This window comes from Gymnoscopelus braueri (genome assembly GCF_963280865.1).
Source record: "Gymnoscopelus braueri genome assembly, chromosome: 7".
In the NCBI taxonomy this organism is placed as follows: domain Eukaryota; kingdom Metazoa; phylum Chordata; class Actinopteri; order Myctophiformes; family Myctophidae; genus Gymnoscopelus; species Gymnoscopelus braueri.
Window position 1 is genome coordinate 33799841 of NC_137608.1, and position 13875 is coordinate 33813715.

At 42.9% G+C, this 13875-nt stretch overlaps 1 protein-coding gene across 2 annotated transcripts in view; it reads left to right on the forward strand.

Moving 5' to 3' along the window:
* unc5db (unc-5 netrin receptor Db) overlaps positions 1-13875 on the forward strand; it is a 288363-nt gene that overhangs the window by 233690 nt on the left and 40798 nt on the right. For both annotated transcript variants that reach the window (XM_080434213.1, XM_080434214.1), the window contains one exon: positions 10792-10963. In XM_080434213.1, the coding sequence (XP_080290339.1) occupies positions 10792-10963 (172 nt within the window). The remainder of the gene's footprint in view (positions 1-10791; positions 10964-13875) is intronic.

Below are 13875 nucleotides of genomic sequence, written 5' to 3' on the forward strand. Positions count from 1 at the left end.
TAGGGGCCCAGCGGAGCCCCGGCTACAGAACCCCTTCATCCTGGTGACATGTGGAATTGAGAAAAGAGGGATAGAAACCTCGGGTGCTCCTTTTGAGAGGTGTGATGCTAGATTCCCCCCCCCCTCCCCCCCCTCTCTCTCTCTCTCTCTCTCTCTCTCTCTCTCTCCCTCCCTCCCCCTCTGGCTCTTTTAAGGCTCTTTATGCCTCTCTGTTTCACTTTGTCTGTCACTTTCTGTCTTCTTCTCCCTCGCTCTCCCTCTCTCTCTTTCTCTCAGCCTGTATTTCTACTGTTGATCCCTCTCTATTTTTATCTCCCATCGCTGTCTATCACTCTATTCTGTCTGTCTGTCTGTCTATCACTCTATTCTGTCTGTCTGTCTGTCTATCACTCTATTCTGTCTGTCTGTCTGTCTATCACTCTATTCTGTCTGTCTGTCTGTCTATCACTCTATTCTGTCTGTCTGTCTGTCTGTCTATCACTCTATTCTGTCTGTCTGTCTGTCTATCACTCTATTCTGTCTGTCTGTCTGTCTATCACTCTATTCTGTCTGTCTGTCTGTCTATCACTCTATTCTGTCTGTCTGTCTGTCTATCACTCTATTCTGTCTGTCTGTCTGTCTGTCTATCACTCTATTCTGTCTGTCTGTCTGTCTGTCTGTCTATCACTCTATTCTGTCTGTCTGTCTGTCTATCACTCTATTCTGTCTGTCTGTCTGTCTATCACTCTATTCTGTCTGTCTGTCTGTCTATCACTCTATTCTGTCTGTCTATCACTCTATTCTGTCTGTCTATCACTCTATTCTGTCTGTATCACTCTATTCTGTCTGTCTGTCTGTCTATCACTCTATTCTGTCTGTCTGTCTGTCTATCACTCTATTCTGTCTGTCTGTCTGTCTGTCTATCACTCTATTCTGTCTGTCTGTCTGTCTGTCTATCACTCTATTCTGTCTGTCTGTCTGTCTGTCTATCACTCTATTCTGTCTGTCTGTCTGTCTATCACTCTATTCTGTCTGTCTGTCTGTCTATCACTCTATTCTGTCTGTCTATCACTCTATTCTGTCTGTCTATCACTCTATTCTGTCTGTATCACTCTATTCTGTCTGTCTGTCTGTCTATCACTCTATTCTGTCTGTCTATCACTCTATTCTGTCTGTCTATCACTCTATTCTGTCTGTATCACTCTATTCTGTCTGTATCACTCTATTCTGTCTGTCTATCACTCTATTCTGTCTGTCTATCACTCTATTCTGTCTGTCTATCACTCTATTCTGTCTGTCTATCACTCTATTCTGTCTGTCTGTCTGTCTATCACTCTATTCTGTCTGTATGTCTGTCTGTCCGTCACTCTCTTCTGTCTGTCTGTCTGTCTGTCTGTCACTCTCTTTCTGTTTTACTCTGGCGTTCACTCTGTCACACGCTCTCTCTCTCTCAGTCGCACTCTCTTTCTTTCTCTCTCTCTCTCTCTCTCTCTCTCTCCTTCCCATCTTGCGGTACTAAAGGTAATCTGCTCCTTCAGCCACTCTTCACATTAAGCCATTTAGTCCGGGAAAGTCATTTTTAGATTTCTTTGGCTATTCAAAAATAGCAGATCTACAAGCTCGTAGTGCGGCACTCTGCGCTATTTTTTGAAAAATGTGTGCAAATCATTGAATATGTATATTTTTAAGCGGAACTAAATATTTTGAGATGGTGGGGTCCGCGGCCAAATACATAGAGAATCACTGATATTATAGCAACATACGTTGAAAAAAAAAAAAAACTATCAGGATTTAGACATTTGTAGAATGCCCAGAAGCAAAGTTTTGAGTTAAAAAAAAATATATATATATATATATATATTCAAAGATTTGCACACATTTTTCACGATTTTTCAAGTGCCGCGCTATGAGCTTGTAGATCTGCTATTTTTGAATAGCCCAAAGAAATCAAAAAAATGTCACACAGATGAGTTTCCCGGTCTTAATGGGTTAAATGTGTGATCAGGCGCTCGCTGAGCTCTCTCTCTCTCTCCAAGGGTCCACTCCAGAGCAGTGGTGTCGTGGTGGTGGGGGGGGGGCATTGTTGACATAGCGGCAAAGACTTACCATCTAGAATCAAGGACAGAGAGAGGCCAAGGTGACTTCATGATGCCAAAGCTACAGTAAAGCAGCAGCAGTAGTAACTAGTATAGAGGGATGAAGTACCCTCAGTGCCGCGGCGTTGAAGTGGTAATTGGAACGTCTGGAGAGCACCTGGAGAGTGGTGTAGTTACCATTAAGACATCACAGAGAGAGACGGGAGCACCACTTCAACACGGATAAGCATCTCTAATGGCTTGAGAATCTTATATAACGTGGTGTCGCTAAAGGGAAGGTAAAGGCGGGAAAACTTTTTTCTCCGAGTTCATCATTAAAAGGATGGCATGTTGTGCCCATAGTGGGCTTTAAGACGCTTTCCCACGGAGCGGCTGCAAACCCTCTGCCAGGCCTAGACTGAAATGATGCCCCAATTTGTCTACCTCTCAGCTTCTCCTACTGTCAATACGCGGGCGGAAATTTAACCCATTAACACATCCACCGCCAAGAACGTAGTCCTACGGTCCGTTAAATCCAACTGTTAAGCGCCGAAACCGTAGTCCTACGGTCCGGGTGTTTTTTCCTTTTTTTCGAATTTTTTTTTTTTTTCAATTTTTTACGGGGACCATTTTCAGTGTAACACCACCCGAAGTCGACCGGAAGTGCGATCGCGTTTTTTGTTTCCCGTCGGCCTCCATTATAAGTCGTACACAAAACCCCCTGTAAACCTATGTAGTTTTTCATCCTCGCATTTCCCATGTTAACTCTTTGACTGCGGACGACGCGATAACGCGTCAAGTGCTACTTTGTCCAGTTGGCCGTCGACGCGCTGGACGCGCTGGACGCGCTGGACGCGCTGGACGCGCGTTCATTGTTTAATCTCTGATTGCGCTATGCTGCTTAATATTCAATGTTATTCTCGAGTTCCACTTACTTCACGGACATCTGCATCCGGTTTCATGACCTGGATTCCGTTTCCGGTTTTTGATTCTTTTCCCCAGTCATTTTCGTCCAAAATAGGTAAATAAACGGTCTTTCACACGGTATGACGGACAAACGGACAGTTTCTCTTCTATAATCTATGGTCTGGGTGACGATCAGTCATCGCCGTCGTGTATCACGACGGCATTTTGGCGATCAAAACAATCTGGGACGACGTCACTTCCGTTTTCATGTTTTTCCCTGTCTAATCTATCAAGAAGGCTGAGAGAGACCCAACGACCTGATCAAGCAGTCATGTGCTGCACTCTAGTGGCGGATTTGTGCTGGGTCTTTACATTATGTCCCCTTAAATTATTTTCATGAGAAAAATTCAAAATATAAAAATAAAAAAACACGAAAATTGCTGGCACTGGGGGAGTACTTTATGAAAATACTCTGGCAGTCAAAGAGTTAACATAAACGATCAGAACTCAAACATGGCGGCTCCGTTTGACACGCGGTCTCGACGAGTAGAGACCAGGACATGTGCTCGTTGTTTACAAACAGTGGATCGTGCAATCTAAAGGATTTTAACAAGATCTATGGCGACATCAAAAAAACAAAAAAAACAACAAAAACACCTTGGCACTGGTGAGTACATTATGAGATTAGCCCTTGGCGGTGGATGTGTTAAGACCGGGAACGCATCTGTGTCGTTTTTTAGATTTCTTTGGCTGTTCAAAAATAGCAGATATACAAGCTGTATTTGCACAAATTTTCACGATTTTTCAAAAAATAGCAGATCTATAAGCTCTTAGTGCGGCAATCGGTGCCGCACTAAGAGCTTGTATATCTGCTATTTTTTTTAAAATATTTTTAAAGCAAAAACATTTTACTCAAATCTTTGCTTTCGGGGATTCTACAAATGTCTTCTAAATCCTTTTTTTAACGTTGCTATTCAGTGGTTCTCAAACTTTTTTCATGTCAAGGACCACCCAGAATGTTGTTCCAGGGACCCCCCCAGAAGCAAAGATTTTAGTTAAAAATGTTCGCTTAAAAATATATATCTGCATTCAAAGATTTGCACAAATTTTCATGATTTCTCAAAAGAAATTGCAGATCTGCAAGCTCATGGCACGGAGAGCTTGTAGATCTGCTATTTTTGAATAGCCGAAGTATAAAATAATGGTTAAAGTGGTTACACAGATGCGTTCCTGGTTTGAATGGGTTAAAGGCTAGTGGACTGCCCACTGCTTTTTAAAAAGAAAAGAGGAACACAAACACAAGAACCACGTTCTGATAAGGATGTTGTTGCGTATAAAGTGTGTGATGCCATGCCACCCACTCACTGTTTGAATCATTGCATTTCACATTTCACAAGGAAACAATGTATGCTCTGCTGATGGAAAAATGTGCTGAAACACATGTAATTTGGTGGATGTGTGCTGGATGTATTGGGCGGCACAGATGGGAATCAAAAACCCAGAGCCCTGACAGCATTAATGTTATGCTGCTCTATATCAACCAATGCAAGGGAATGATGAATTCCCAAACTCCTGGCAGACAGTAGCAAGTTAATCACACAATATGCTGATGGTAATCATGCAATACATTTCAGGATAGCGTTCGATGCCACGCTTTATTTAAACTCAGATTGTGCTAAATTGTAAATTAACACCATTACATTCTTTACACATAATTTACGGCTTCCTCGTGACACTCCTACCTGTTTGTGTAGAGTACTTTACTCCTTTACGCCTGAAAACCATGAACTTCACACCACCTCTCCCTGCGAGGGACTATAAATCACTTCTTATTCGGGGGAGGAAATCTTGACAAATCAGCGCGCTCAGATCTCTACTCCACAATGACTGATTTGAGCTTAGAGGGAGCTTTGCCAAGGCATGATGCTGCACTGCCTTGATCTCTCTCTCTACCCTGCCCTTTTTTCTGCTGCAGCAGCTGTACTGACTGTTTTTTAGCGCTGCTATAGTGATGGGGCTTTTAAAGATGGCAGTGTCGTTCTATGCGTCCATAAATTTGGTCCCAAACAACATCATGTGTATCGAAAACTACGGGCTGGATTGTCATGGGATTTGCTGTGCACCTTCATGATCCAGAGAGGATGACCCTGTACTTTTTGTTTTTGTCTTTTGTGACCCAATGGCGTTTCCTCAAGTGCCACCATTTGGCCAAAATGAGAGCAGTGATGCTCTGTGGAAGATGAAACCTAAACCATTTGAGTGACCCCATGACCTGCCACCCTCAGGCCAAAATGTCACCGCACATAAGATATCTCATAATCTAATTAGCAGATTGCAGGATGAACCCTACTCGTTTTGGTGACCCCAAGACCTTTACTCTAGACCTTACAGCCAACATTTCCAGCTGAGTGTAAGGAGGGCTGCTAGAAAAGAGCTTTTCGACGCATGGCGCAAGACACAAGGCAATTTGTGTTATGTGTGTGCAGTGGTGGAAAGTAACTAATTACATTTACTCAAGTACTGTACTTAAGTACAATTTTGAGGTAGTTTTACTTTACTTGAGTATTTCCAAATTTCAATACTTTTACTTCTACTCCACTATGTCTCTACAATTATTTGAAAACTTCATTACTAGTTACTTTGTAGATTTTGATTATTATTACAAAACATACATTAACCACTTCAGCCCTATATACATTTCGGCCATTTGAAAATAGCTGATCTACAAGCTCACAATGCGTCGCATCACTATGCATTGTGAGCTTGTAGATCTTTTTATACATTTGAAAACTTGTGAAATGGGACATTCTGCAAAATGAGTACTTTCTACTTATGGTATTTTAAGTACATTTTGATACCAATATTTTTGTACTTTTACACAATTTTGAATTCCGGATTTTTACTTGTGTAACAGAGTATTTCTACATTGCAGAATTGATATTTTTACTTAAGTAAAATATTTGAGTACCTTTTCCACCACTGTGTGTGTCTCCACGGTGATGCATTTATTTGAGCACAGAGAGCAGATGGTCAGTTGTGTTGACTGGTTATGGCCGGTTTGGGGTGGAAGTAAGAGGTACTTACCTCCCAGTCTGTTTCAATAAAGTCAAAAATACCAAGGCTCACTTTTCCACCATCTTTTGACAGGAACAATACCAATGAGACTACAGACTGATGCCTTCTCTTTCTTTAAATGGAAGTAAAAACAAAGGAGAAGTTGAATTTGAGAACAGCAGCAGCATTTCCAGAGGATCCAAACACCTGCAGACATGTACTGTCTTGTGCTTGCATGGCAAAGCGACCTCTATGCCCACCAACGTCCTTCTCCTCGTTAATTGCTGTTGTCTTATGCAGCAGAAGCAGATCTCGAGTACAGATTATGGCTGCGAGATAATAAACAGTGAAATGATGAATATGCAACGGCATGGACAGATCAAGCAAAGTACGTCTCACCAGACATAACCAGACCACTCCTGTATGTATTGCTTTCTGTGTTAACCCATTGAGACCGGGAACGCATCAGTGTGTCATTTTTAGATTTATTTGGCTATTCAAAAATAGCAGATCTACAAGCTCATAGCGCTATGAGCTTGCAGATCTGCTATTTTTTGAAAAATCGTGAACTTCAAATCTTTGCTTCTGGGGGTCCCTGGAACAAAATATTTTTAGATGGTAGGGGGTCCGCGGACAAATACATATTATTTTGAGGGTCCTTGACATGAAAAAAGTTTGAAAACCATTGATAATATAGCAACATAAGTAAAAGAAAATGTAAAAAAAACTTTAGGAAAAAAACTGTTAGGATTTAGAAGACATTTGTAAAATCCCCAGAAGCAAAGATTTTAGTTTAAAAAAATCGCTTTAAAAAATTATATATATATTCAAACTAAAGATTTGCACACATTTTCACTATTTTTCCAAAAAATAGCAGATCTACAAGAAATCTAAAAATGACACACAGATGCGTTCCCGGTCTTAAAGGGTTAAGACAGATTAGTAGGTAAGCCGGGAAGCAAGACAACATTGGGGAGGCATTATAGAGAGAAACTCTGGCAGAATACATATGGTTCCAAAGATTAGGGTCTCTAGGCACCGCTAGCCAGAATTCTGTCTAAAGCTAATTGGACAATGCCTTATTGTAATAACTCACTAGCTTGTTATAAGGAGGAGGTACTGCCGTGCAATCAGGGCCGGTACAGGTGCTGGAAAACCTTGGGGTTGCTTGAATTTGAACACTGGGCTTATAGTACCACATGGCTGCCTGGAATTGTGTTCTCTCTAGAACAGGGTTCCCCAATAGGCGGCCCGCGGGCCATTTGCGGCCCGCGAGGGGCAACTGTCTAGCCCGCACCAACCCCTGTCATTTGGCTAGTGAAAGTTGCAGGTACAGTATGGTGTGTGTGATATGAAATGTGAGCTTACCATAATCACAGTCATCCTTAATCATATTCCATCATATTCAAGGGCTTCTGGAGAGAAATGAGACTCCAGTCACTGGGCACTGCAGAGGGGTGTGTGTGTGTGTGCGTGTGCGTGTGCGTGCGAGCAGCTGATGCTCGTTGACGCTCGTTAATTTCATACTGGAAGATAATTGAGGTGACTGGGCTGAAACTTTATCTCAGTAAATGACATGGAACTCCATATTCGGGCATGGCTGACATCATAGTGACATCATAATGATGGCGTGAGCTTTGAATCAGCTCGGCTTAAAACCAGACTGCACATTGTGAATGACACACATGGAGAGAGACATCGAGGAAGACGTCATCACCAACAAGAGGAACTATTCCAGCAGAGATCCATACATTAGATTTTCTTCTGGCAATTGCCCTGTAACCAATCTTGTATCGTAAGGTCACACATCATTAGTTACATTCTTCTTCCATTACAGCCCATGCATAGCAGCAGCTTTGACGATGAACCAACTGTTCCCGACAACGAGCCAGCACCAAGGAAACTCCGAAGAAGAAAGACCTTACAGTGGTCAACAGTCTACCAAGACTTTAACGCAATCGGAAGTAAAGAGACATCGTCTGACTGACACAGGAAAGAAAACTCACATCTGTAAACAATGTGACAAGAGTTTCAGTTACTCAGGTAACCTGAAGACACACCAGCGTGTCCACACTGGAGAAAAACCTTTCTATTGTCAACAATGTGACAAGAGTTTCAGTTGCTTAGGTAACCTGAACAAACACCAGCTTATTCACACTGGAGAAAAACCTTTCCACTGTGACCAGTGTGACAAGAGTTTCAATCAAGTAGTTGGCCTGAAAAGTCACCAGCGTGTCCACACTGGAGAAAAACCTTTCCATTGTAAACAGTGTGGCAAGAGTTTCACTGAGTCAGGTTCTCTGAACAAACACCAGCGTATTCACACTGGAGAAAAGCCTTACTACTGTAAACAGTGTGACAAGAGTTTCAGTCGGTTAGATCACCTGAAAATACACAAGTGTGTCCACACAGTACACTTGGGTGTTGGAAGTGCATCATTGCTCAATCATTTTTACGGTTAACCATTAACCGTTAGTATTAACACATTTAGTGCCAAACACGTACTGTAGATCTACGTGTTTACTCAACACCCGTTGAGTTTTTTTTTTTCTTCGCTCTAACGCAACTTAGGAATGATCCGAGGACCCTGTAAAATGGAATGGACGGATGTGAATCCAGTCCAAAAAACGTACCTTCTGTCCGTTCCAATGAGAGGATCTTGAGAAAAAGGTCCATAACTCCATATCTTTTTACAGTGGTGAAAACAAGCCATTTTCGACGGGTGATCACTCTGCAATGATGAATGAAGATGCATACTTTTCAAGCACACTGTAACAACCAAATAAATGGTTGGTTCTCAACTTATTTAGTTTCAACTTTCAAGAGTGCATTATTTCCTTGTGTGACCCTCAACACAAGGATTTAAAGGTTTCATGACATGCTGGTTTTGCAAAACATTAAGTCTTTATCATGGTCCTTCAAACGTGTATTAAAAGGTTTTAACTGAAAAATCCCCTCCAGTGAGCCATGGCAGTGGCAGCCTGCAGTGGTCGCTGTTGAGGGAGTTTGCCTGTCAATCATCGCCTCTACTCCGCGGGGAGGGGGCGGGATTAATGGACTTTGACATCAAAGTCCACGGGCCAATCACAGCACTTTTCTGAGCCTAATTATTCAGAAAAACCCCAAACCACAGAAAATCCATTAAATGTTCAAAGTTCAGGTTTTTTGTGTGTAACTGTGGTCAGAAAACCTAAAAAGAACTAACGAATCCCAGGGCTAAATTATGAGTACCACAACCAATAATAATTATAATTCGAAAATGTGCTCCTCGGAGCACAGGTCTCCGCCACTACTGTTCCTGATTAATCCTGTCTTACCTATTTATATTACATATTGTCACGTGTCACTTGACCAATGTTAGCTTGGCTGATGGAAGCTCACTTCAAAAAATATAATTGATTTCTTTGAAGTGACACACCTATTTATAGGTTTTTATTTTGTCATGCGTTTCGCTAGCCAATCAAAAGCATTGGTGACAACATATTGTCACGTGTCACGTGAAGCTTGACCAATGTTAGCTTGGCTGAGACATACTCGAAAACATACATACATACGAAAACATACTCTCCACCTCTGGCGGAGACAATAATAATGGTGGTAAGAGCAGCAACAACACTAGTATCTGCACTGTCACTGGAGTAGCGGGAACAGCGCCCCCCCCCCAAGCCCCAAACTGTTCGCAGGTTGTGTGGCCCTCGGCTTGGTACCCTAGCTAACTAACTAATTGGGGAACCCTGCTCTAGAACATCACATGTTATGACTCTGCTAGTATTTGTGGCGCTTTTTAAACGACAGTGCCTGAACGTTCTTATCAACTTTGTTTTTTGACCTCGGAGGGTCAGGTTATAAGTTATACGTTTATGGGGCAAAAACAAGGAGTCTCGTGATGAACACTTCCTCTCTCTCTCTCTCTTTTTCTTGTTGTCACAGTATGTTGACGTTGCATGGTATTGCAGACCTTACCACGCTTGTAAACCCTCTTGATTCTTGAGGTAGTCTGTAAATGTACACTTATATATGTGTCTGTAAGGTATGCGCGTGTGTATACACATGCGTGCGTGCGTGCGTGCACGTATGTACAGTAATGCACCAATGTACGTTAGCGCAGTGGTTCTCAAACGTTTTCGTGCCAAGGACCCCCAAATTGATATGTATGTGGCCCCCAGAAGCAAAGATTTGAGTTAGAGATGTTCGCTTAAAAAATATACATATTAAAAAATGTGCAAAAATTTTCACGTTTTAAAAATAATAGCAGATCTACAAGCTCATAGCGCCGCGCTATGAAATGCCGCGCTATGAGCTTGTATATCTGCTATTTTTTAATAGCCAAAGTATAAAAGGTAAAAATTATTGTGACGCTATCTTAACTCATTGAATGCCAGAATTTTTTTAACGTTTTGTTTATTCGTTTTTGTTCTTTTACATACTCATAGGTAGTACAATTGAGTGCCAGAATTGCCAGAATTAGTTCTATAATTATTATGTTGTCCCAGTGCCAGAGTTTTTTTCAAAGTAAAAAAAAAAGTGCTTAGGAAGCGAGATACAGCCTTTTTCAGTTATACGTTAAACAAGGAGTGGATGGAGCTGCAAATCTTCAGATAATGATATCTTGGGTTCTGAACATGTTTTTCAAAAATAGCCATAGCGGTAAAAAAAACACGTGAAACACGTTAATGGCACTCAATGAGTTAACACATTTAGCTGGGGACCCCACTTTGAGAACCAACGCGTTGGTGTACCTAAACAGATACTGTATGTGTACTCTTTATATCTGCAGCATTCAGCCAGAGGACAGCTGTGAGATCCTCCTGGGTCCTGAGGTGACGTACGGGCCCTCGGGCCTGGACCTCCTGAGCCCCGTGGCCCTGACCATCGCCCACTGTGCCGAGCTGGACGCCCACAACTGGAACGTCCACCTGAAGAGGAAAACCCAGGACAGCAAATGGGAGGTAAGGACCGAACTGCTGCGTGCGTGCGTGCGTGCGTGCGTGCGTGCGTGCGTGCGTGCGTGCGTGCGTGCGTGCGTGCGTGCGTGCGTGCGTGCGTGCGTGCGTGCGTGCGTGCGTGCGTGCGTGCGTGCGTGCGTGCGTGCGTGCGTGCGTGCGTGCGTGCGTGCGTGACAGACCGAGAGAGTGTGTGTTTGTGCTTATACGTGATAGACAGACACAAATTATTAAATATATACTTGACTGTAAATGTCATCTCAGCCTATAGAGACAATTTGTTTATTGTGGTCCATCATCAGAACATTATAGTTTAACCAGGCAGACCCACGTCAATAACATGCGCGGCTGAGGTTGTCTTTGTGAATTCTCCTTCACATCATTCTGTGACCCCATGACATTGACGTTTAACTTTACGGAAAAGACAGGATTTATTTTTTATTTTCTTACTTCAAATAGTCTTCACTCAGTGGATGAACTCTGATCCCGGATGGAAATGACTTCTCCAACTGCCATTGGACTGCGTTGCAGTTGAGTGGAATTACACGTGTGTGTGTGTGTGTGTGTGTGTGTGTGTGTGTGTGTGTGTGTGTGTGTGTGTGTGTGTGTGTGTGTGTGTGTGTGTGTGTGTGTGTGTGTGTGTGTGTGTGTGTGTGTGTGTGTGTGTGTGTGTGTGTGTGTGTGTGTGTGTGTGTGTGTGTGCGCCTGTCAAACACAGTCCAACTCATCACCCTCCTACACAGGGTCATACATGATGTTTTCCTCTCCTCAATTGTCCTTTGCTCAATGGCTCCATTTCTTGGTGGGTAAATGTCATGTGAGCTGACTGCTGTGGGGGATAGAGGGTTGTATATGGAGGGAAGAAAGCACCGTTCCTTGACATAAAGTGGCAAGGGTTGTTGACTCTGCCCCCCCCCCCCCTTTCTCCAGCCTCTATATATTTGCTTTATGTGGTAATGGCTCCAGTAAGTCACCAGTCACTGAGCAATGTGACTGGGTGAGTTGTGTACACATGTGCGTGTGCTGCTTGTGTAAATTGTAAAGTACTATTGGATGCTGTGAATGTGTGTGGGTGTTTTATGTTTGAGTGTGTGTGTGTGTGTGTGTGCGTGTGTGCATGTGCGTGCGCGTGCGTTTGTTTGTTTTGTGTGTATGTGTGCGTGCCTGAGTGTGTGTGTGTGTGCGTTTGTGTTTTTGTGTGTGCGTGTGCCTGCGTGCGTGAGTGTGCGTGTGTGCACGTTTGTGCGTGTGTGTATGCGTGTGTGAGTTTGTTTGTTTTGTGTGTGTGTGCGTGCCTGAGTGTGTGCTTTGTTTGTTTTTTTCTTTGTGTTGGTGTGTGTGTGCGTGTCTGCGTGCGTGTGCTTACACGTTTGTGTGTGTGTGTGTGTGTGCGTGTGTGTGCGTGTGTGCGCGGCTCGCGCCCCTGTGCTCTAAGAGGGACATTGAGGCCACACAAACATTGCTCCCAGAGAATTAAAAAGCAATGATAGCGTGCCTGGAAGAGTCACAGCCACCGTCACTCACTGGGACAGCAGGGTGAGGATGGGGGTGGGCTGTTAGACATGGGTTAGTATTGATCCAGTGGGTCTGGATGGACATGCCACAGTGACTGTGGACACGAGGCAATCAGGATGAAGAATCATGGAAATGGCCTCTGTGCTGACCACTACGCTCAGTTTGTCCAGCTGGACAGACTGCTTGGCGTGTGCGTGCACACACACAAACGCACACACACACACACACACACCAGTGGTGTAAAGTAACTAAGTACATTTACTAAACTTTAAGGTAATTTTACTTTACTGGAGTATTTCCAATTGTCTATACTTTTACTTCTACTCCACTACATCTCAGAAGCAGATGTTGTACTTTTACTCCACTACAATTATTTGAAAACTTTAGTTACTTTGCAGATATAAATTATTACAATATAAAACATACATCAACCACTTTAACCCTATTTTATACCTAGGCTATTTGAAAATAGCCGATCTACAAGCTCACGCGTTGTGAGCTTGTAGATCTGCTATTTTCAATTATTTTAGTACTTTTACTTTTGGTACTTGGTACTTGGTACTTGTAGATCTGCTATTTTCAATTATTTTAGTACTTTTACTTTTGGTACTTGGTACATTTTGATACCAATACTTTTGTACTTTTACTCAAGTAAATTTTGAATATGGGAACAGAGTATTTCTACCTTGCAGTATTGATACTTTTACTTAAGTAATAAATGTGAGTATTTTTTCCACCACTGACACGCACACACACACACACACACACACACACACACACACACACACACACACACACACACACACACACACACACACACACACACACACACACACACTCCTGCTCACTGCTCCAATAGCAATTGGAGCAGGAGTGTGTGTGTGTGTGTGTGTGTGTGTGTGTGTGTGTGTGTGTGTGTGTGTGTGTGTGTGTGTGTGTGTGTGTGTGTGTGTGTGTGTGTGTGTGTGTGTGTGTGTTGCTCACCAAACAACTGCATACGCCCTGTTACCTAAAGCCTTTCACACCCTGTTAGTGTATACAGGGGGTCGGGACGCAGTGAAATGAAAAGGGACACACCGCGTATTTCCATGTCGTTGTTTAGAGTGGTTTGGCATGGCATGTATCTATGCGTGTTTATATAAGATTATATTTAATGTATCCACACACTGGGAAATGCTGGGTACGTATTTAGCTATTTTTTTCTATTATCAGGGGGTATGTGTGCTGGCTGTAGTCCCCAGAGCTTAATCCTGAACCCAGAGGTCCCTTACTGGCTTTGTCACTTTGTATTATCTGCCTCTAGTTCCCCAAACAGACACAGGCAAGGAGACGGGGGATAGAGAGAGAGAGAGAGGGGATACAAATAGTAAAAAATGATTTCCAAGCAGGCGGTGATATAGTAA